The following is a 21,772-nucleotide window of genomic DNA, read 5'->3' as shown; positions in this document are numbered from 1 at the left end:
AGCCGAGATTGTGCCCCTGCATTCCAGCCTGGGCAACAGAGCAAGACTCTGTCTCAAAAAAAAAAAAGAAAAAAGAAAGTAGGTACTGGCCGGACACAGTGGCTCACACCTGTAATCCCAGCATGTTGGAAGGCTGAGGCAGGTGGATCAGTTGAGGTAAGGAGTTCAAGACCAGCCTGGCCAACATGGTGAAACCCCGTCTCTACTACAAAAATACAAAAAATTAGCCAGGTGTGCTGGCACACATCTGTAGTCCCAGCTACTCTGGAGGCCGAAGCAGAAGAATCGCTTGAACCTGGGAGGTGGAGGTTGCAGTGAGCTGAGATTGTGCCATTGCACTCCAGCCTGGGCGACAGAGCAAGACTGTCTCAAAAAAAAAAAAGGAAAGAAAAAAGTAGGTACTGGCCAGGCACAGTGGCTCACGTCTGTAATCCCAGCACTTAGGGAGGCTGAGGTAGGTGGATCACTTGAGGTCAGGAGTTCAAGATCAGCCTGACCAATATAGTGAAACCCCCATCTCTACTAAAATTAAAAAATTAGCTGGTTGTGGTGGTGCACACCTGTAGTCCCAGCTACTTGGGAGGCTGAGGCAGGAGAATCGCTGAAACCCAGGAGGTGGAGGTTGTAGTGAGCCAAGATTATGCTACTGCAATCCAGCCTGGGCAACAAGAAGGAAACTCTGTCTCAAAAGAAAAGAGAAAATTAGCTGGGTGTGGTGGCACATGCCTATAATCCCAGCTACTAGGAAGGTGAAGGCAGGAGAATTGTTTGAACCCAGGAGGCAGAGATTGCAGTGAGCTGAGATCTCTCTACTGCACTGCAGCCTGGGTGACAGAACGAAACCATTGTCAGCCGAGTGCGGTGCCTCAAGCCTGTAGTCCCAGCACTTTGAGAGGCCAAGGCAGGCAGATCACTTGAGCCAGGAGTTCAAGACCAGCCTCGGCAATGGGGCAAAACCCCATCACTATTAAAAAAATAAAAAAATTAACTGGGTGTGGTGGCACACAGCTGTAGTCCCAGGTACTCAGGAAGCGGAGGTAGGAGGATGGCTTGGGCCCAGGAGGTCGCGACTGCAGTGAGCTGTGATCACTGTACCACACTCCAGCCTGGGCAACAGAGACCCTGTCTCAAAAAAGAAAGGAGGGCCAGGCGCGGTGGCTCAAGCCTGTAATCCCAGCACTTTGGGAGGCCGAGACGGGTGGATCACGAGGTCAGGAGATCGAGACCCTCCTGGCTAACACGGTGAAACCCCGTCTCTACTAAAAATACAAAAAACTAGCCGGGCGAGGTGGCGGGCGCCTGTAGTCCCAGCTACTCGGAGGCTGAGGCGGGAGAATGGTGGGAACCCGGGAGGCGGAGCTTGCAGTGAGCCGAGATCGTGCCACTGCACTCCAGCCTGGGCGACACAGCGAGACTCCGTCTCAAAAAATAAATAAATAAATAAAAAAAGAAAGGAGGATGGGCGCGGTGGCTCATGCCTGTAATTCCGTCACTTTGGGGGGCCGAGGTGGGTGGATCACCTGAGGTCAGGAGTGAGACCAGCCTGGCCAACCTGTCTCTACTAAAAAAATATAAAAATTAGCTGGGCGTGGTGGTCCGTGCCTGTAATCTCAGCTCCTCAGGAGGCTGAGGCAAGAGAATCGCTTGAACCCAGGAGACGGAGCTTGCAGTGAGCTGAGATCGTGCCATAGTACCCCAGCCCGGGCGACAGCATGAGACTCTGTCTCAAAAAAAAAAAAAAAAAAGAAAAAAACATATTGTCCTGGCTGCCAAGGGGCCTAAGGCCACACAGGTGGCAGTTAGCTCAGCCTTGCACATACAGGGGTGACAGACCTGAGCCTGGAAGACATTATCTGTGGATATCCAGGGCGAACGTGGCCAGTACCAAAATGGAGTCACTTATGTCAAACCCTGAAAAATGGAGCCAGGAGGCCACGAAGGAAGGGCTCTCCCAGGTGTTCCAGGAAAGAAACTAAGGAATTTCTCAAAACCACAGTACTGCAGCTAAACTGCTTGCATAAGGACGCTTGCCTAACAAGGGCCGTCTTCACCTCCAAACGAATGCCAACTCCTGCAGCAAGCCTGATATGGTTTGGCTGTGTCCCCACCCAAATCTCCTCTTGCAGTTCCCATAATCCCCACGTGTTGTGGGAGGGACCTGGTGGGAGGTTTGAATGGTGGGGGCGGTTACCCCCACGCTGTTCTCGTGACAGTGAGTTCTCAGGACATCTGGTAGTTGTATAAAGGGCTTTTCTCCTTTGCTCAGCACAGCTCTCTCCTGCAGCCATGTGAAGGACGTGTTTACTAAGCCTTCTGCCGTGATTGTAAGTTTCTTGAGGCCTCCCCAGCCATGTGGAACTGTGGGTCAGTTAAACCTCTTTCCTTTATAAATTACCCAGTCTCAGGCAGTTCTTTGTAACACCGTGAGAATGGACTAACACAAAGTCCGTGTCACCTGTGCTCTTTGTTTCCAAGCAGCTTAGGTGGGCTTCTCCTTTCTGTGTTTTAGAAGCTTCCTGTCCCAGCCTCTCTGGATGTGCCTGTGGTCTACCATAGCATGCATATCCCAAACTGCAATTCCCCATCATTCCTGGTGAAACCCTTTGGAGAGTCATCTCTCTGTTGTGGCCATAGCGGGCCCGTTTCCTGATGCAGGGAACATCAGTACACCGACACCACGGGTTGCAGCAGAAAAAGTTTTAATCCTCAGGCTGCTGTACAAGGAGACAGTGTGAAGCAAGCAGGCTGCAGAGATCCTGTGGCCATCCGGGGGTCTCCCCATTGCTTCTGGTTCCCCCAGCCCGTTTCTTTGGAATCCTGCCGACTCTGCTATTTCATCCCTCCAGCCCATGGCTAAAGTCACCCCAAAAGTGGTAGCAGGCAAATTCCAGCAAGGGACTGCCCCAAACCACCCTGAGGTGGGGCTGGTTGGTCCCAAAGAAGTGAAGCACCGAATGCCAGGGTGATAAGCCCAAAGCATTTGTTGGGGGAACTTATGTACAGAGAGAGGAAGCACGTCCTCGGGCCGACAGCAAGAGATGGAGAGGCTCCACCGAAGAACGCCTGCACCCAGGGGCTAGAGTGGAGAGTTTTACAAGAGGATTTAATTCGTGTGGCTCTCGTTTCCACATATTTAGCAACATGTTTGATTTTTCAGTGTCTCAGGCAACAACCTAGTTCATCAGTAACTGAGAATACTCGAGGTCCTGGCCGAGCTTCAAGCCTGCGGGGAAAATATGCAGTGGCCCAGGCTCTGTGCTTCTCAGGCAGGACACAGAGAGGAAGCAGGGGTTCTGGGGAACCTTCCAGTAGAACAGGCAACTGTCTAGACATGGGTCCTTCCCAGGAAGTTACTAGGGGTCTTACTGCAGCAAAGAAAGGGAGTAAAGCCAGAAGGAGGAGGATGCAGATTCCAGGAAACAGCTGTTAACAGAAAAGCCAAACTCTGAAGAAGACATTTTTTTCCTTCTTCTTCTTCTTCTTTTTTTTTTTTGAGACAGAGTCTTGCATTGTTGCCCAAGCTGGAGTGCAATGGCGCGATCTCAGCTCACTGCAACCTCCGCCTCCCGGATTCAAGTGATTCTCCTGCCTCAGCCTCCTGAATAGCTGGGATTATAGGCATGTACCACCATGCCCGGCTAATTTTTGTGTTTTTAGTAAGAGATGGTTTCACCATGTTGGTCAGGCTGATCTCAAACCCCTGACCTCATGATCTGCCCGCCTCGGCCTCCCAAAGTGCTGGGATTACAGGTATGAGCCACCGTGCCCGGGCTCTTCTTTTTTTAAAGAGGGCTTCATTCTGTTGCTCGGTTTAGAGTGCAGTGGTGCGATCTCAGCTCACTGCAGCCTCTGCCTCCCAGGCTCAAGCGATCCTTGCAGAGTAGCTGGAACCACAGGCGTGTGTCACCACACCCAGTTAATTTTTGTGTATTTTGTAGAGACGGGATTTCAACATGTGGCTCAGGATGGTCTCTAAGTCCTGGGCTCAAGTGATCCGATCACCTCAGCCTCCCAGAGGGCTGGGATTACAGGCATAAGCCACCATGCCCAGCTTCACAAAATACTTTCAAGAGGTTTACTTTGAGCCAATATGAATGACTGGGGTCCCCAGGAAAACACATCCGAGAAGCCTTGAGTAAGTGGTTCTGAAGTGGTCGGTTTACAGTTTGGTTTTGTACACTTTAGAAAGGCAGGAGTTACAAGCAAAGACATAAATACATACATGGAGGGTATATGTTGGTTTGACCTAAAAAGGTGGGATATCTTGAAGTGGGGGCTTATAGGTTATAGGCGGATCCACCCAGCCGGAAACTGTTGTAAAAATTTCTCTGGGGTCCCCTTGGCCAAGAGGGAATCTGTTCAATTGGTGGAGGGCTGGCTGGGCGCAGTGGCTCACACCTGTCATCCCAGCACTTTGCTTTTTCTTTTCTTTTTTTTTTTTGTTTTTTGTTTTTGAGACGGAGTCTCACTCTGTCACCCAGGCTGGAGTGCAGTGGCCAGATCTTGGCTCACTGTAGCATTCGCCTCCTGGGTTCAACCGATTCCCCCGCCTCAGCCTCCCAAGTAGCTGGGACTACAGGCGAGTACCACCACGCCCGGCTAATTTTTGTATTTTTAGTAGAGATGGGGTTTCGCCATGCTGGCCAGGCTGGTCTCCAGCTCCTGGCCTCAGGTGATCCTCCCGCCTCGGCCTCACAAAGTGCTGGGATTCCAGGTGTGGGCCACTGTACCTAGCCAGCTTTTCCTTTTTTTTCTCTTTTTTGAGGCAGATTCTTGCTCTGTTCCCCAGGCTGGAGTGCAGTGTCACGATCTCAGCTCACTGCAACCTCCACCTCCCGGGTTTAAGCAATTCTCCTGGCTCAGCCTCCCAAGTAGCTGGGAGTACAGGTGTGCCCCACCATGCCTGGCTAATATATATATACACACACACACACACATATAGACACACACACACACTGTATTTTTGTATTTTTAGTAGAGATGGAGTTTCACCATGTTGGTCAGACTGGTCATGAACTCCTGACCTCAAGTGATCCGCCCTCCTCGGCTTCCCAAAGTGCTGAAATTACAGGTGTGAGCCACTGTGCCCAGCCAATTCTGGCACTTCAGAAGGCAGAGGTGAGCAAATAGCTTCGCCCAGGAGTTTGAGACCAGCCTGGGCAACATGGTGACACCCTGTCTCTACTAAAAATTTAAAAATAACCAGCATGGTGGTGCATGTCTGTGGTCCTAGCTACTCAAGAGGCTGAGATAGGAGGATCACTTAAATCCAGGAAGCAGAGGCTGCAGTGAACCAAGACAGTGCCACTGCACTCCAGTCTGGGCAACAGAGCAAGACCCTGTCTCAAATACAAAACAAAACATAAAACAGTTGGTAGAGGGCTCAGGACTTTATTTTTCGTTTACATAGGGAATCCAAGAAAGGAGACGGGCAAAGTGAGTCTCAAGGATGAGAGCAGAGAAAAGCTCGAGGTAAGAGCTGTGCAGCACGGTCAGGAGGCGATCGGTCTAGGTCCGAACAGGAGGATCAGACACAGACACAGTGGATGTGTTTGAGCCTTTGGAAAATGTTATTGTTAGGCATGTGGCAAAAACGCTGGGGCATTTGAAAAAAAAAAACTGGCCATGGGTTAGTAAAAAGCTAGGTATGTGAAAATATTAGGTAACTATTAAAAGAAAAAAGATTGCACAGGAATTGTGGCATGGTTTTATACAGTAGCAGTGAACAGCAGGTACTCAATCGTGATGAGATAAGCCTGGTTTCATTATGACAGCTGTGACAGTTGCAGGTACCAAAATGGAACTACTTCTACCAGTCCCTAAACAAATGGAATGGAGAGGCCACGAAGGGGGAGCTCTCATGCAGGAATACTTGCAGCAGGCCTCCTCAGAAGACGCTCCCGCACGTCCTGCACATTTGCCTGTAACTAGACTTACTGCAGGGAAATTCCTCGGGACTGCGGTATTCCAGATAAGCAGCTTGCACAAGGACTTGGGCCCGGTAAGGCTCTCTCTCCAACAACGAGCTAACACCCACTCCTGCAGCAAGCGCCCACGGCCAGTGGTTTTTGTTACAAAACGACTTTTGTGAGCTCATCTATATTTTCCCCTTCTCCCGGCCCCCTCGGATAGGCCTATGATGTGTCATGGCACTAACACCCTAGGCTGCAACCCCCTGCGATTCCCAGATTAACTCACTTGTCCTGGAGAGCCTGCCTCTGGGTTTCCTTTCAGGTTGACAGTTTGGGAGCTAACAAGACCACGTGAGGGGTGCAGCGGGGAAGATCAGCCAGGTTCTCAGGGACCTTCTCCGGAAATACGCAATGTCTACAATTAAGAAATGAGAGGCCGGGCGCTGTGGCTCACGTCTATAATCGCAGCACGTTGGGAGCCCTAGGCGGGCAGATCACGAGGTCAGAAGTTCGAGACCAGCCTGGCCAACATGGTGAAACCCCGTCTCGACTAAAAATACAAAAATTAGGTGTGCGTGGTGGCGCAAGCCTGTAGTCCCTGCTGCTCGGGAGGCTAAAGCAGAAGAATCATTTAAACCCGGGAGGCGGAGGTTGCAGTGAGCCGAGATCGCGACATTGCACTCCAGCCTGGGAGATAGGCCGAGGTTCCGCCTCAAAAAAAAAAAAAAAAAAAAAATGAGAAAGTAGCAGTGCATTGTTTGGAAAGGCGGAGACCTCTCTGAGGAGAAAGCGAGAAACAAGCGTCCGCCTCTAGGGTGCAGAACCGGGGCGGGAGGACGGGCCCGGACTGCCGTTTTTCGCTGTGTGCAGGTCTGCGTGACTCAAAAGCCCGGACCGGGCCCACTCTGGTGGAGTCAGAAAGAGGTGGCTGCTGCGCGGCAAGTCCCGCCAGTGCCCGCGAGCGCGACGTCGGTCCCGAGCCCCCGTCTCTATGGCAACCGAGTGCGTCTCCGGGACCGCCACTGCGCAGGCGCCCAGAGGCTAAGCCGCTCGGCCCCCAGCTGCGCCACGCAGGGCAGGCGAAGCCAACCGTCCCGCGCTGACGCACTTCCGATGCCTGCCCCGCCCATCCCTGCGGCGGGGGCGTAGCCGTGGCCGCGGCGCTCCGGCGGGGGCGGGCCCTGGGCTCCCGCCGTCGGGGTCCCACAGTTTCTAGCCGCCCCTCTCCTCAGTGCCCGGAGGCCCGGGGAGGGCCTGGGAGCCCGAGGCCGTCCCCGAGTCGGTCCTGGGTCACTGGCACGATGCAGGCCGTTCTCTCGGCTGATGGTGCGTGCGGGCGCGTATCTCCTCCCCTGGCCCTCCGCATCGTCCCCGAGTCGTGCTCCGCTCTGGCAGAACGCGAGCGCCGTCCCGGTCCCGCTTCCGCTGGCCCAGCCACAGCGGGCCGGCAGGGTCCGCAAGCGATGGGCTGGGGCTGCGCGCGCAGCGCCGCCGCGGGGCCTTCTGGGAGTTGTGGTCAGGCCGCCCGCGCAGGACTCCAGCTCCCGGCAGGCCTCGCGCGGCCCGGGGCCCACGGCGCTGGGGTCGGCGCTGGGGTCATCGTCTGGGCCGGGTGGGCTGCGGCGCGCGGCGGGCGCTCTGGCCTGGCCTGGCCGCCTCTGAGCAGTCGGGGCCGGTAGGCGACCTCGCACGCCGGGACAGACTGACAGACGGACTGGCCGGCAGCCCCGCGCCCCCGAGCGGAGCAGGCGGGACGGAAACGTCCGGGCAAGTTGGGGTCGGCGGGTACTGCGCGGCCCTGGCAAGGTCTGGCAGCGGACGGGGCCGGGCGGCCTCCGCGAGCCATCGGCCCGAATGACAGGGGGCGGGGCGCGCTCCGGGGTGGGGTGCCCGCCGTGCCCGCCCCCGGCCCGCCCGTTCCCCTGCGCCGGCGCCCGTGCGCGTCCCTCTCGGAGCCTCCTGACGTCTGCGAGCCGCGGCCGCCAGACCCCGGGCGCACGCAATTACGGGCCCGGCGCTGGCGGCTCCTGCGCGCCCCAGACCCCAGGGAGCCCATCCGGGCAGGCGGCGGCCTTGGGTGTCGCGGCCGTGGGCCCGAGTGGACCTGGAGCCGGCGGGCAGCCCCGGGGGCAGAAAGGCGACCGAGCCACAGGCCGAAGTGCTAACTGTGCATGTTGGCATCTCCCCTCGGCCACAGGGTTGGAAGCCCAGCGAGGCTAGAGGCCAGTCCCAAAGTCTCCAGGCATCAGGGCTGCAGCCCAAGAGCCTCAAGGCGGCCGGACGGGCGACTGGACGGCCGGACAGGTGAGCTCTTGACCGTCCGCAGCCTGGTAGTTTGCACTTGGCGCTCCCACCTTGGGGCTCCGTGGAGGCCACGTCAGAGGGGCTGTGTTTGTGTCTGAACATGCATGCGAGTGGAGGGAAGTGGTGAGTAATCCCGCGTCTCCGCTCTAGGTTCGGAACCCATGGAGGAAATAAGCAGAGGTGCCAGACAGGCCCCTGATAGGCACCTGCAGGACTGGGGCAGAGTGGCCGGAGCGCCGGAGCGCCGGCAAGCCTAGCCCTTTCCGGAAGGCCCCCTCTGTCCGGTTCCACCCTGGCCTGTTGCTTCACATGCAACAAGTGTCTGAATGTGGCTCTCTCCTGGCCGAGGGCAGCCCTGGGCAGTGAGTGGGATGACACCCCAGCCTGCAGGGTGCCTGTGGGTCTCCACCCAGATGGGCAGGATTGGAGGTGGCCGCAGCGCTCGTGGGCTTTTCCCTAGCAGGTGTCTCCGCGCTGGCCCGGCTCAGGGCTTCATCCCACTCAGTGGGCCTGATCTCCCTGGGGCACCTGGGATGTCCATCTGCATTAGCTGGAGCTACTCCATGACCTGTGGCGTGCCACACACAGCGGCATTTCATTGTCATGAGGCACAGCTGGAGGTGCAAGGAGGAGGGCAGCCTCATGTCCAGTCCCAGTTCTATGTAACTTGCTTCTTCTGAATAAAGGCAATTTGCTAACTTCCTCGCTAAATAGGATTTGGTTTCTATGGCTTTCAAAGCTTCTCCAATAAAATACTTGCAATAAGGGAAGTCTCTCCTCCTGCACTCTCCTGACTGATGGTTCGGAAATCCTCCTGCCCTCTGAGAGCTGGCAGTTTCTTGTGAAAAAGAGAAACTAAGAAGCAGTAGAACAGAGCCGGTGGCTGCTTGCGTGGTTAAGACGCTAAATGCTAAATGTGTGAAACTGCCTTTATAAACCGTTTTCTCCAGCCTGGCTTGCTGGCTGCCCGTCTGGTTTGCTGTGTTGTGTCTCCAGTGGCTTTAGCTTCCAACAGGAAAGCCTGGTAGCCGAGCGAACCTGTGGCCCAGGAAGTAGCTTAAACGCCTGGATGCTGCCTCGAGGCTGCTGTGTGCTCTGAGGTAAGTTCCAATTTGCCAAAGCACATCTGTCGCCCGGGTCTTCTCGCCCTGACTGCCTCCGTCATTTTCAACATCGGGAGCAGTTGCCTGCGGCGAGGTTCAGATGCCAGCCAGGGGCACAGCCTGTGAACTCTGGGTAGATGGGAAAGTCTAGCATTTCTAGCAAAGAAAAAACATTTGGTAACTCTGGGTAAATTTCTGACTGAGATGAAGATACCCATTGTGAGGCAGCATCCTGAAGCAGAAGCCTGGGCTGTATGTTTACAAGAGGAGAAGCAGGAGTGGCCACAGCCATGTACACCAGGGGCTGCATGGCCGCAGCTCTGGTCTGCTCCCTGGAGCCCCTCCACCAGTGCTGGGCTGTGGCTGTGGCTGTCTCTGGTTTGTCTTTCTGGGAAACCTTGGCCAGTTTGGCATGAGGGCAGGGCCAGCCTTGGACATTTGCACTTTCCATAGCAGCCTCTGGCCCAGAGCTCACCTGCTGTGGGCAGGTGATCAGGGTGATCAGGGCTCATTGGTCCCCTCCTCTGCACCTGGAGCCTTGTGGGTTTAGAACAGAAAAATAGGAGGGGGCAACCCAGAGGCCTCCTGCTCTCCAGGAAGGGATGGGTGCTGGGCAGGTCCAGGGTGGAGGCAGAGGGAGTGAGGGGCCCTTGGGGGAATATCTGTCCTAGAGGGCTTGATCTCCAGGACTGCCCACCCCACTCCTAATCTGGCGTTCCTCACCCGCACGCCTCCGGGAAGTCCTCACCTGAGGTCTGCAGCGGGTGTGCCAAGCGCTGGCCCCATATCACCTGCTCCCACCCCTGCCCATGGGGGCTGCAGCTAGTGCCCTTGGGGTCGGCTTGACCCAGCCCCAGCCCAGAGCCTGTCCCGTGGCCTCAGGAGGACAGGATGGTCAGGGAAGCCCAGGGGATGAGGCCTTTTGTCCACAAGCTTCCCGCTGAGATGGCCAGGCTGTTTGTGCGACCCCACAGCCCCCAACTCTCATGAACAGTGGGGATGGGGCAGGCTCCTCGCTGGTGGCCCCTAAGCAGGTACACTCTATCCCCTTTGAGGAGAGACCTCCCAGATGGAGGGATACAAGTGCTGGGTCCTGGCTGGGGTGCTCCTCCTCCCTGCCTGTGGGGGTCTCACTCTTGCCTCCTGCCCCCACCACAAACACCCCCTAGAGAGGCCTTCGGAGGCAGGTACTGAGCCCTGGGGCTGGGGGCCGGAAGGCCAGTGGCAGGTGGTCTTGGGTGACTGCTGGCCCTGGGCAATGGTGAGGAAGACAGGCAGGCGGCTGCAGGAAGGAGCTGAGGAGAAAGGCGGCAGAGCCTAAAAAGCTGCTGGCCCTTTCAGAGGGTCCCGGATGTTGAGTTCCTGAGCCTGGGAGCCTCCTGCATGTGGTGTGTCTGCACACTGGCGCCACAGAAGGGTCGGCGGGAGGCAGGCATGGCTGGAGACCCCGCTCAGATGAGGCGGCCACGCCGGGGCAGTGCCACGCTGGACAGAAGGGACTGCCTTGGCAGCGGGACAGACCCCAGACCCTTGGGATGGAGGCCCTGCAGGGGAGGCCATGAGGAGGTGCCAGGGCTATAGGCCCCTGTATGCTCACATCCCAGCACCCGGGGAGAGGCGTGGAGTGGGCGGGTGCACCCAACTACCCTGTCTGGGCTCCTCTCCCTTGTTGGGGCAACCCTCAGCAAGTGGGAGGCTGGTTCCAGGCACAAGAAGTGAGGCCGGGGAGGAAGCCCTGCCCATGTTCAGCCCAATTGTGCCCCAACTCTGGTGGGCTTCCATGAGGGACAGCCTTTGGGAGGGTGGGGGTTTGTAGGCCAGAGCTGGAGAGCTGCCTGGCTGTGCTAAAAATACCGGGCATGCTGCAGACAGGTGCCAGTCTGGGGCACAGGCTACCCTGTCTCAGGCTGATGGCCTTGGCACCCCACCCCGCTGCCCCTGTGAGGCGGGGGCCACTGAGGCTTGGTCTTGATTCCCAGAGGCCCTGCTGGTGACCTCCCTGACATCTCTGCCCTTTGCCCATCCCCCCAAGGGCAAAGCTGGGCACAGGACACTCTGGCTCACGCATGGGGCACCCTGCCCCGTCTCGTTGGAAAGGTCCAATGGCATATGGCTGGGGTCCATGCCCGCGGGTTGGGCAGGTGTGGCCGCTGGCCTGGGCTAAGCTGGCTCTGACTGAGTCTGGGCGCAGAGACAGAGGGCGTCTCTGCTGCAGAAGGATCACTGTGGTCTAGGCTGGCTCTGGCTGAGAGTCTGGGTGCAGAGACAGAGGGTACCCCCCATGCTGCAGAAGGATCACAGTGTGGGCTCATGGCATTGACTTTTTCGTGGTCCCAAGTCTTTCATCTCAGTTGCCAGGCCCACCTCTGGGCTCAGCAGATGTGTGTCTCCTGCTAGCAAAGACCTCCAGTCGGTTCTGCGGCTGCCTGTGATGAGTCCCGCTCGGGCTCAGTGTCGGTGTCTGGCAGGGAGGAGGCCCCGGCTTAGCATGACGCCAGCTGTGGCCAATTCTGGGGGGATCCTGGCAAGGAGGAGGTTGCATGTGGATCTGGTGGAGGTGGATGGCCTGGCAGGGGTGGGGCCCACACTCCTAAGGAGCCGTGCCCCCTCACTCATCCCCACGCCAACAGACTGCTGCGTCGGCCTCCCCGGCCTGTGCCATTCTGCGGGGAAGGTCCCTGTATAGAGGAGGCTGGAGTGGGGGAGCTCAGCCCAGGCCAGGCCTCACCCTTCTTGGGCGCTCCATGGGCAAAAGCTGAGGACAGTGTGTGGATCCTGGGAGCAGGAAGCCTGCGGAGCCTGCCCCTAGCTGGTGGCAGAGCAGGCAGTGGGGAGCTGCTGGGGCAGGAGGGGTGACCTCCCTCCAAGACAGCCCTCAGTGGGGATGGCAGGGTCTGCAGAGATCTGGAGAGTCAAGGGTCATGACCAGGGTGGGGCCGTGGAGCTGGGCTGGCCGGTGGAACTGTGTCCCCCTGGACATGCTCTGGGTGAGGCGCAGTCAGTGCTGGGATGGCTGGAAGTGACCTCTGCTGGGTGGGTCCTCGGGATACGAGGGCTGCCGCTATCACAGAAGCCTGGCGCACATTCTCTCTGGTTCTTACGTTTCGTTCACTCGCACAGCCATTCAGTCAAAGCTGCAGCTGGTGGGGTCCTGGCCAAACATAAGCCGCAGCAGTGCACCACCTGGGGGCTGCCCTCAGAGGCCCCGCCCAGGGGAACAGTGCCACAGAGGCCCATGGGGAGGGCCTGTGGGTCACCCTGGGTGGTGGCTGGGCTCCTGGCTCCGCGGGGCCTCTGAGGGCAAGGTGGGGCCGCTCCAGCTGCCACCTGTGGAAGCTGACCATGCAGAGGCCCAGCCAGGAGGCTGCAGAAGGCCGTGGGGAGGGCAGAGCCAGCTACCTTCCCTGATGGCTGTGGAGCTGCCCACGGGACCCCTCTCCTTGTCTGGGGCTCACTGGTGCCACAGGAAAAAGAAGGCCCTGGTGCTGGAGCCTGCCCTGGCCCAGGCCTTGGTGTACATCTTGGCAGGATCTTGCCCCAGGTGAGGGGGGCAGTGTCACCCAACAGGTGAGGCCTCTGGACAGATGAGGCCATGTGGGGTTTCCCTGAAGAAGCAGAGCCTGGCTGCTGGGTGGGGGCTCCTCTTCGTCACTGACAGGGAGAGCTGTGCTTTTAAAACATCCCCCCGTCCTGTGGAAGCCCTGGCGGTTCTGGGCAGGTTGAGGAGGGAGAACTGGAGAGGCCAAGCTGGCCAGGTTTGTGCTCCTGAGAATTAGAGGGTGTCCTGTGCTCACACTCGCAGCTGGGGCACAGGTTGGGAGCCCAGCCCTGCAGGCGAGCCCTTGCGTTGGACTCAGTCTCTGAGCAGGCCTTGCTCAGGGGACAACCTGTGGGGCTCAGGCCCCTGAGCCAGAGCGGGAGTCGGGGGCTTTGCTGTGGCCCCTCCTCACTGCCCACCTGCAGCCTCCCCTGGCCCAGGGTGTCTCCTGAACTGGCCTGAGATGCAAAGTGCTGGGCTGCGGTGCAGCCCAGGTGGAAGGCTGGCATGTGAGGCCCAGGCTGGCCTGTGTCCTGGAGTTGGCAGGGCCCCCTCCCATCCTCTGCCACATCCACCCAGCCTCAGGGGTCCCTCCAGCCTCCTGGGACTGCCGTGTCCCCCACCTCTGCTTCAGGCAGTGCTCCGGGGCTGCCTCCTTCCCCGGCCATGGGGTCCTAGTGGTTTAATGAGAAATGACCAGTGGCCCTCCCCTCCCCCAGACAGGGTCTTGCTTTGCCCGCCAGGCTGGAGTGCAGCGATGCGATCACAGCCAGCTGTAGCCTCTATCTTCTGATTTGCCCTCTTAACGTTCACATCCCTTCTTGTTAACGAGACTGTGCTGAAGCCCAGCATGGTGGAGAGGGCAGCCCACGGTGACTCATGTCTGCAGAGTGAGCTCTCGGGGGTCAGCACCCAGATTCGGGATTAGCAGTCCTGGGCCTCGAGCCCTGTGGCTGGCTCCATCCCTGCTTCCAGCAGCCTGGAATTTGCACCTCTGTGTAAGCGGAGCCGCCTGGCATGGCATTTCCACTTGGCTACTTCCCTCCATCTGCTGGTGACCTCCGGCCTGTGCTCTTTGTGGTGAGTGGGTCTCTGCTTGGTTGGGACTCAACCCCGCGTCAGGACCCCGTGGCCACTGAGGACCCAGGGACCTGCCTGGGCTCAAGTGTCTGGCCCTGTTGTGAGGTGCGTGGCGTGGCCAGGGCCACTTTTCCAGAGAAGGCTCCATGGTGCTGTCTGGCTTCGCTGCTCTGTCCCTGACGTGCAGGGTCCAAAGCTGGCATCCTCCAGGAGCAGTGTCTGGGGACAGAGATGCCTCCTCGTCCTCGCTGGCCGATGCCTGCTGGTCTTGTATGGCGCCTGCGTCGTGTTCGCCATTTTTCTGTTGTGTTGTCTGACGTTTTCATGTGGATCGCAGGAGTTCCCTGCCCTGTGTGTGTGTGGACACACGTCCTCTGAGGGATGCGTGTCACGGTGTCTGCTCACACGCTGCCGCCTGTCCAACCATGTGAGTGTCTCAGGACGGCAGCTCCTTCTCTAGTGAAGTCCGGCGTCCAGCTCATTAACTGGCTGCCGGAGGAGACGGCAGTTTTCTTCCTAGAACTTTATTTGTGACCCTTTCACGAAGCCCCCTGGACCCAGACCACCCTGCCGGTACCGCGCCAGGCTGGCATGGCACCCACTTTCCCCACCAGCCTCGCTGGTGCCAGACTATGGGCCTCCTTGCTGCCTCCTCGGGCCCTAGGGCTTGAACCAGCCCACCTGCCCCTTTGGGCCTCTCCTCTCCTCTCCCGTGGAGCCTGCTCTGACTGGGAGTGTCCTGTGGTGGCCTGAGAATACCCTCTGCCCACAGGTCCCGAGCAGCCCGGCCCACCTTGGACCCCTCTGCCCACAGGTCCTGAGCAGCCCCGCCCAACATGGACCCAGACCCCCAGGCGGGCGTGCAGGTGGGCATGCGGGTGGTGCGCGGCGTGGACTGGAAGTGGGGCCAGCAGGACGGCGGCGAGGGCGGCGTGGGCACGGTGGTGGAGCTTGGCCGCCACGGCAGCCCCTCGACACCCGACCGCACGGTGGTCGTGCAGTGGGACCAGGGCACACGCACCAACTACCGCGCCGGCTACCAGGGCGCGCATGACCTGCTGCTCTACGACAACGCCCAGATCGGTGCGCCAAGGGCAGGCGGGACGGGCAGGACCCGGGGGCGGGAACGCCCCTCTGACCCCACCCCACCCCCAGGCGTCCGGCACCCCAACATCATCTGTGACTGCTGCAAGAAGCACGGGCTGCGGGGGATGCGCTGGAAGTGCCGCGTGTGCCTGGACTACGACCTCTGCACGCAGTGCTACATGCACAACAAGCACGAGCTTGCCCACGCCTTCGACCGCTACGAGACGGCCCACTCACGCCCGTGAGTCCCGGGCCGCACCAGCTCCTGTGCGGCGGACCCCCAGGCCTTACCATGGGGGCCTCGGCCTTCGGGGAGGGCTCCTAACCACTCCCAGGGAGATGGAGCAAGCCTCTCCAGAGCAATGGCCTTAAGCAGTGTTGCCGTGGGCGGGGCACAGCGGGTGGCCTCTGGGTGGCTCTACAGGCAGCAGTGGCCATCAGGCAGCCAGCATCCCCCAGGGAGGCATGAGACCTCCGGGAGGACTGTCCATACCTGGAGCCAGCCCCTGGGCTGCCGTGGGGGCTGCTGCGCTCTGGTCCGAGGGCATCAGCTGGGGGAGAATCTAGCCTGCTTGGGGCAAAGGCAGCCAGAGATGCCACCACGTCCCCTGCATTGTCACCCTTGTCTCTGGCCCTCCCCGCATGTGGAGGGAGGTGTGGTCGACTGGGGAGTGCTGTTGGCCAGGTCTGCTTTCCTCATTCCTCCCTTACCACATGCTGAGCCCACCTCTGGACCTGGCTGTGCCCCAGCTCACTGGGAGGCAGCAGGCATAAAGCAACCGCACCCAGAGGTCTTGCCAAGGGTGGGCCCGGGTGCCTTCCCAGCCTGGCATCAGGGAAGTCCCTGGAGGAACGTGGTCCACAGGTTGGCTCCAGGCCCCTGAGCCCAGGGGCATTTCCTCGCAGTGTGTGGAGGGTGCTGACCTGCTGGGCCGGCCATTCCCAGGCTCTCTCGAGTGGCTCAGGATGGGAAGAGATGGCAGTTTTCTTCCGAGAGCTTTATTTGTGAACCCTCTTGCAGTGTCACGCTGAGTCCCCGCCAGGGCCTCCTGAGGATCCCACTAAGGGGCATCTTCCAGGGAGCGAAGGTGGTGCGAGGCCCCGACTGGGAGTGGGGCTCACAGGATGGTGAGTGGAGGCAGAGGGGCAGAGGGCAGGGCCCGGCTGTGGCTGGCTCATGGCTCAGCCTCAAGGCACAGCCTTAGCCTGCTGGTGGGGACTCTTTCCCCAGGAGGGGAAGGGAAACCAGGCCGTGTGGTGGACATCCGTGGCTGGGATGTGGAGACAGGCCGGAGTGTGGCCAGCGTGACGTGGGCTGATGGTACCACGAACGTGTACCGCGTGGGCCACAAGGGCAAGGTGGACCTCAAGTGTGTGGGCGAGGCGGCGGGCGGCTTCTACTACAAGGACCACCTCCCACGGCTTGGTATGAGGCTGTCCCACTGACCCCATCAGCCCTCCTACCCTGGCTGAAGTCCCAGAAGGGAGGGACTGCTGCCTGAGGCCTGCCACCCTCCCCCAGGCAAGCCGGCCGAGCTGCAGCGCAGGGTGAGTGCTGACGGTCAGCCCTTCCAGCACGGGGACAAGGTCAAATGTCTACTGGACACTGACGTCCTGCGGGAGATGCAGGAAGGCCACGGCGGCTGGAACCCCAGGATGGCGGAGGTGAGCCGCCCCACCATGGAGCCCTGTGTGCCCTGCCCTCCCAGCCCTGCGGACCCCCAGCCCCTTCCTCCCCAAGTGTCCAGCCCGACCCAGCCACAGCTCCATGACCCGCCACAGTTTATCGGACAGACGGGCACCGTGCATCGCATCACGGACCGTGGGGACGTGCGCGTGCAGTTCAACCACGAGACGCGTTGGACCTTCCACCCTGGGGCGCTCACCAAGGTGCCTGGGGGGCTGGGCTGCACCCCATCTGTTTGCTTCTGTAACCCCTTCCATGTATCCACTCAGCCTCGGGGGGTCAGGCAGGACTAGGGTGCTAGCTGTACCCACGAGTCCCCAGCCCTGAAGGAAGGGTAGGGACTGGTGGGTGGGGTCAAGGAGAAGAGGGGGTTGGGTGTGAAGGAACCCAGAGGAGGGTATGTCTCTGGGAGCTGGCGTGGCTGGTATGGGCAGGTTAGGGCCTCCCTCGGTTCCAGGACACCAGGAAGGCAGGACAGCTTCGTGGGCGGGAGGGAGGCAGCTGGGCTAATATGCTCCTGGTTAGTGCTGTATGGGGGCCGATGGGGGTGGCTGGTTAGGACCGGGAGGTGCACGTTTGGCCTAGGGTGGCGGTCCCCATCACCCTAGTGGTATGGGAGGTAGTGAGGGCTGCCTGGGAAGCAGGATGGCAGGGAAGGGGCTGGAGGTGGTGGCGGTGGCAGCTTGGATGGCCCTGGGAGGGGCAGGTCCAGGGCAAAGCGTCAGAGCTCAAATCTGGATCTGGGGTCCTGGATACCAGGCACCTTTGAGGACGCGCCAAGGGGAGTCATGAGATGGGCTTGTAGAGTGAGTTCCCTGCATATGAGGGCTCAGGTGGGGCAGAGTGGGCCCGCCCTGCACCCCAGTGTCCTGGGGCCCCACCCCCACACTGGCTCATGGGGCCCTGGCCATGCTGCCTGCTGCCGGTCAGCGTACAGCTCCCCACGGCCGGCCCCCTCGGCTTCACACATGCCCAGCGCTGGCTTCTATCTGCCTGGACACTCCGCCCACGGCTCTGGGGCTGGGGACATCCAGGGCTGCCTCGGACACCTGGGGCTCTCGTCCAGCCAGAGCCTCTGGCAGTGCTTGGGGCCGGGGCCGGGGCTGGGGCCGGGTCAGGCCTGCCTGTCTCGTGGAGCTCAGCGGGTTCCCTCCTGTGCTCCATGAGCCTGGGCAGCCACACACAGCTGGGGGGCCCCTCACGCCCCTCTCTGTCGCTCAGCACCACTCCTTCTGGGTGGGCGACGTGGTCCGGGTCATCGGCGACCTTGACACGGTGAAGCGGCTGCAGGCTGGGCATGGCGAGTGGACGGACGACATGGCCCCTGTGAGTCCCCTTGCCACCCCCGCCGCTAGGGTCGCTGCCCCCTACACCTGCAGCCTGCTGTGACCCCCTCCCTTCCCCGCAGGCCCTGGGCCGCGTCGGGAAAGTGGTGAAAGTGTTTGGAGACGGGAACCTGCGTGTAGCAGTCGCTGGTCAGCGGTGGACCTTCAGCCCCTCCTGCCTGGTGGCCTACCGGCCCGAGGAGGATGCCAACCTGGACATGGCTGAGCGCGCCCGGGAGAACAAAAGTGCGGCACAGCTCAGGCGGCCGTGGGCGGTGGGGCTGCCCCTGGCCACTGCTAACCTCAGCCCTGCCCCCAGGCTCTCTGAGCGTGGCCCTGGACAAGCTTCGGGCCCAGAAGAGTGACCCAGAGCACCCGGGAAGGCTGGTGGTGGAGGTGGCGCTGGGTAACGCGGCCCGGGCTCTGGACCTGCTGCGGAGGCGTCCAGAGCAGGCGAGCTCCTGCCCCCGTCCTCCCACACCGGCCAGTCTGAGGGTGAAGGGCAGAAGACCAGGGACTCACCTGCTGGCTTTCCTGGCAGGTGGACACCAAGAACCAAGGCAGGACCGCTCTGCAAGTGGCTGCCTACCTGGGTCAGGTGGAGTTGGTACGGCTGCTGCTACAAGCCAGGGCGGGCGTGGACCTGCCAGACGATGAGGGCAACACAGCGATGCACTACGCAGCCCTGGGGTGAGGTCTGGGAGGGGCCTGGGAGGGGTCTGGCAGGGCTGAGCCTGTGTGTCCAGCCAGTGGGCACGGCGCCCTCCCTCTCCCACGTCCTCTCCCGTCAGGAACCAGCCTGAGGTCGCCAGGGTGCTCCTGAATGCTGGGTGCCGGGCAGATGCCATCAACAGCACCCAGAGTACAGCACTGCACGTGGCCGTGCAGAGGGGCTTCCTGGAGGTGGTGCGGGCCCTGTGTGAGCATGGCTGTGACGTCAACCTGCCTGTGAGTTCTGCTTCCACCTGGCCTGGGTGCTGCCGGCCCGTGAGCGCTGCTCCCTGGGTGCCGCCTGCCCGTGAGCGCTCTTCCCTGGGTACCCCCTGCCCATGAGTGCTGCTCCCTGGATGCCCTGGCTCTTGACCCAAGCAGAAGTCACCCCCAAGTGACTACTGACTCTGCCCCAGCAGGATGCCCACTCGGACACGCCCCTGCACTCCGCCATCTCGGCGGGCACTGGCGCCAGTGGCATCGTGGAGGTCCTCACGGAGGTGCCAAACATCGATGTCACCGCCACCAACAGCCAGGGTTTCACCTTGCTGCACCATGCCTCCCTCAAAGGCCACGCGCTGTGAGTGTGGAGTGGGCACACAGCTGCAGCCAGCCTCTTGCTGTGCTGCCCAGGGACAGTCCCAGGTCCCAGACCAACCTCCCTACTCCCACAGAGCTGTGAGAAAGATTCTGGCTCGGGCACGGCAGCTGGTGGACGCTAAGAAGGAGGACGGCTTCACGGCGCTCCACCTGGCAGCCCTCAACAACCACCGTGAGGTGGCCCAGATCCTCATCCGGGAGGTGAGGGCACGGCCCAGGCCTGCCCAAGGACCAGGGAGCGGGAGGCCCACTGGGGTCCCTGGTCTGAGCCCGTGCCCACCCCTCCCCAGGGCCGCTGTGATGTGAATGTGCGCAACCGGAAGCTGCAGTCCCCGCTGCATCTAGCTGTGCAGCAGGCCCATGTGGGGCTGGTGCCACTGCTGGTGGACGCTGGGTGCAGTGTCAACGCCGAGGACGAGGAGGGGAACACGGCCCTGCACGTGGCGCTGCAGCGTCATCAGCTGCTGCCCCTGGTGGCTGATGGGGCCGGGGGGGACCCAGGGCCCTTGCAGCTGATGTCCAGGGTGAGGAAGTGTCCAGTGATGGCCCAGGGAGCCAGGCGTTCTGGGGGTGGAGCAGACGGAACCAAGTTCTATGTGATCCTTCAGCCTACACCCCTAGGCAGCCTGGGAGAGGGGTGGTGCCCAGGGGGTGGGGAGAGGTGGGGCTTAGGGTCTCAGAGTTCACCCAGCAGGGTGCCCGTCCTGCCTGTCCCACCTGGGTTCCGGAAGAGGTGCCCCTGCCTTCTATTTTAGACCTGGGGCGCCGGCTGCTGGGGCTGCCGGGTGCCAGGAGACGTCTCCTTCGGGCCTGCCCCGGCGCCCGCCCTCACCGGCGTCTGTCCTGCCGCCCAGCTACAGGCCTCGGGCCTCCCCGGCAGCGCGGAGCTGACGGTGGGCGCGGCGGTCGCCTGCTTCCTGGCGCTGGAGGGCGCCGACGTGAGCTACACCAACCACCGCGGCCGGAGCCCGCTGGACCTGGCCGCCGAGGGCCGCGTGCTCAAGGCCCTTCAGGGCTGCGCCCAGCGCTTCCGGTGAGCCCGCGGGTGGCGGGGAGGGGGTCCTGCGGCCTCCGGGCCCCTCTCAAGCCCCCTTCTCCCCCTGCAGGGAGCGGCAGGCGAGCGGGGGCGCGGCCCCAGGCCCCAGGCACGCGCTCGGGACCCCCAACACCGTGACGAACCTGCACGTGGGCGCCGCGCCGGGGCCCGAGGCCGCTGAGTGCCTGGTGTGCTCCGAGCTGGCGCTGCTGGTGCTGTTCTCGCCGTGCCAGCACCGCACTGTGTGCGAGGGTGAGTGGGGGGGGCCCGGCGGGGGGAGACCCGGTAGTCCGGCCCCAGCCGACCGGGCGCTCTTCTTCGCAGAGTGTGCGAGGGTGAGTGGGGGGCCCCGGGGGGTGCGCCCGGGTAGTCCGGCCCCAGCCAACCGCCCTCCTCTCTGCAGAGTGCGCGCGCAGGATGAAGAAGTGTATCAGGTGCCAGGTGGCCGTCAGCAAGAAGCTACGCGCAGGTGGGTGAGGCTCGGCGCCCCCGACACGCCTCCTGCTCAGCTGGTGGCCCGCGGGTCCCCGTCCCTCACCCCCGCCCCCCCACCCTTCCGCCCATGGCCTTTCCCCAGCTCGCGCCCCGCCCTCCCAAGGCTCACACCCTGGCCCCAGCCCCGCCAGAGGTCACGGCCTGCTGCAGACCACACCCTGCCCATAACCCCGCCTCAAGGTAACACCCTCCTCTCCAGGTCACACCCTAGTGCCGCTGGATTTCACGGTTCCTCTCAGGTCACACTCCCTCCATAGCCCCAGCCCAGATCGCAGCCCACCCAGAGCACCGCCTCCCCATCACACCCCGCCCCAGGTCACACCCCACCCCACCTGCGGCCCTGACTCCAGTCCCCACACCACCTTACGCCCGATCTCCACGGTTCACATCCTGCCCGCAGCCGGGCCCCAGCTCTGCCTCCAAGTCACACCCACTCCACCAACTCCCCTTCCAGGTCACAACCCGTCCCAGGTGACACCCCCGCCCCCAGCCTCGCCCCCGTGGCCCGCCTGCAGCTCCCCGCTCCCCCATTCCCCCACCCGGCCTCCCAGCTCCAGCTCACACCCGCCCCCCACCCCGCAGACGGCTCTGAGGTGGCGAGCGCCGCCCCCGCCCCCGGCCCGCCGCGCCAGCTGGTGGAGGAGCTGCAGAGCCGCTACCGGCAGATGGAGGAACGTATCACCTGCCCCATCTGCATCGACAGCCACATCCGCCTCGTGTTCCAGTGCGGCCACGGCGCATGCGCCCCCTGCGGCTCCGCGCTCAGCGCCTGCCCGATCTGCCGCCAGCCCATCCGCGACCGCATCCAGATCTTCGTGTGAGCCGCGCCGCCCGCCACGCCCGAGCTGCCTTCGCGAGCCCCCGCCCTGTGTTTTATAAAAAGATTCTCGGACGT

The 21,772-nt window shown here is 61.4% G+C and overlaps 1 protein-coding gene across 7 annotated transcripts; it reads left to right on the top strand.

Moving 5' to 3' along the window:
- The first annotated feature begins 7,099 nt into the window (after window positions 1-7,099).
- On the top strand, window positions 7,100-21,772 carry MIB2 (mindbomb E3 ubiquitin protein ligase 2). Of its 7 annotated transcripts, none has more exons than XM_033228712.1 (20): window positions 7,100-7,238; window positions 8,110-8,216; window positions 14,710-14,803; window positions 15,093-15,264; window positions 16,045-16,151; window positions 16,255-16,449; window positions 16,546-16,688; window positions 16,806-16,913; window positions 17,932-18,036; window positions 18,119-18,281; window positions 18,355-18,488; window positions 18,577-18,725; window positions 18,827-18,983; window positions 19,166-19,326; window positions 19,421-19,547; window positions 19,637-19,870; window positions 20,201-20,379; window positions 20,453-20,634; window positions 20,786-20,851; window positions 21,460-21,769. In XM_033228712.1, the coding sequence occupies exons 4-20, from the start codon at window positions 15,149-15,151 to the stop codon at window positions 21,696-21,698; spliced, it is 2,565 nt and encodes an 854-aa protein (XP_033084603.1). In that variant the 5' UTR covers window positions 7,100-7,238; window positions 8,110-8,216; window positions 14,710-14,803; window positions 15,093-15,148; the 3' UTR covers window positions 21,699-21,769. The 7 variants fall into 7 exon arrangements, with proteins under 7 accessions (XP_033084603.1, XP_033084600.1, XP_033084597.1 ...); XM_033228709.1 differs by lacking the exon at window positions 7,100-7,238 and adding an exon at window positions 7,446-7,679 and having other exon boundaries at window positions 14,710-15,020; window positions 21,460-21,772; XM_033228706.1 differs by lacking the exons at window positions 7,100-7,238; window positions 8,110-8,216 and having other exon boundaries at window positions 14,744-15,020; window positions 16,818-16,913; window positions 21,460-21,772.

This window comes from Trachypithecus francoisi, unplaced genomic scaffold (assembly GCF_009764315.1).
Source record: "Trachypithecus francoisi isolate TF-2019V2 unplaced genomic scaffold, Tfra_2.0 Lachesis_group12, whole genome shotgun sequence".
Lineage (NCBI taxonomy): Eukaryota > Metazoa > Chordata > Mammalia > Primates > Cercopithecidae > Trachypithecus > Trachypithecus francoisi.
Note: the sequence above shows the minus strand (reverse complement) of the source record. Positions and strands in the feature narration are given on the sequence as shown.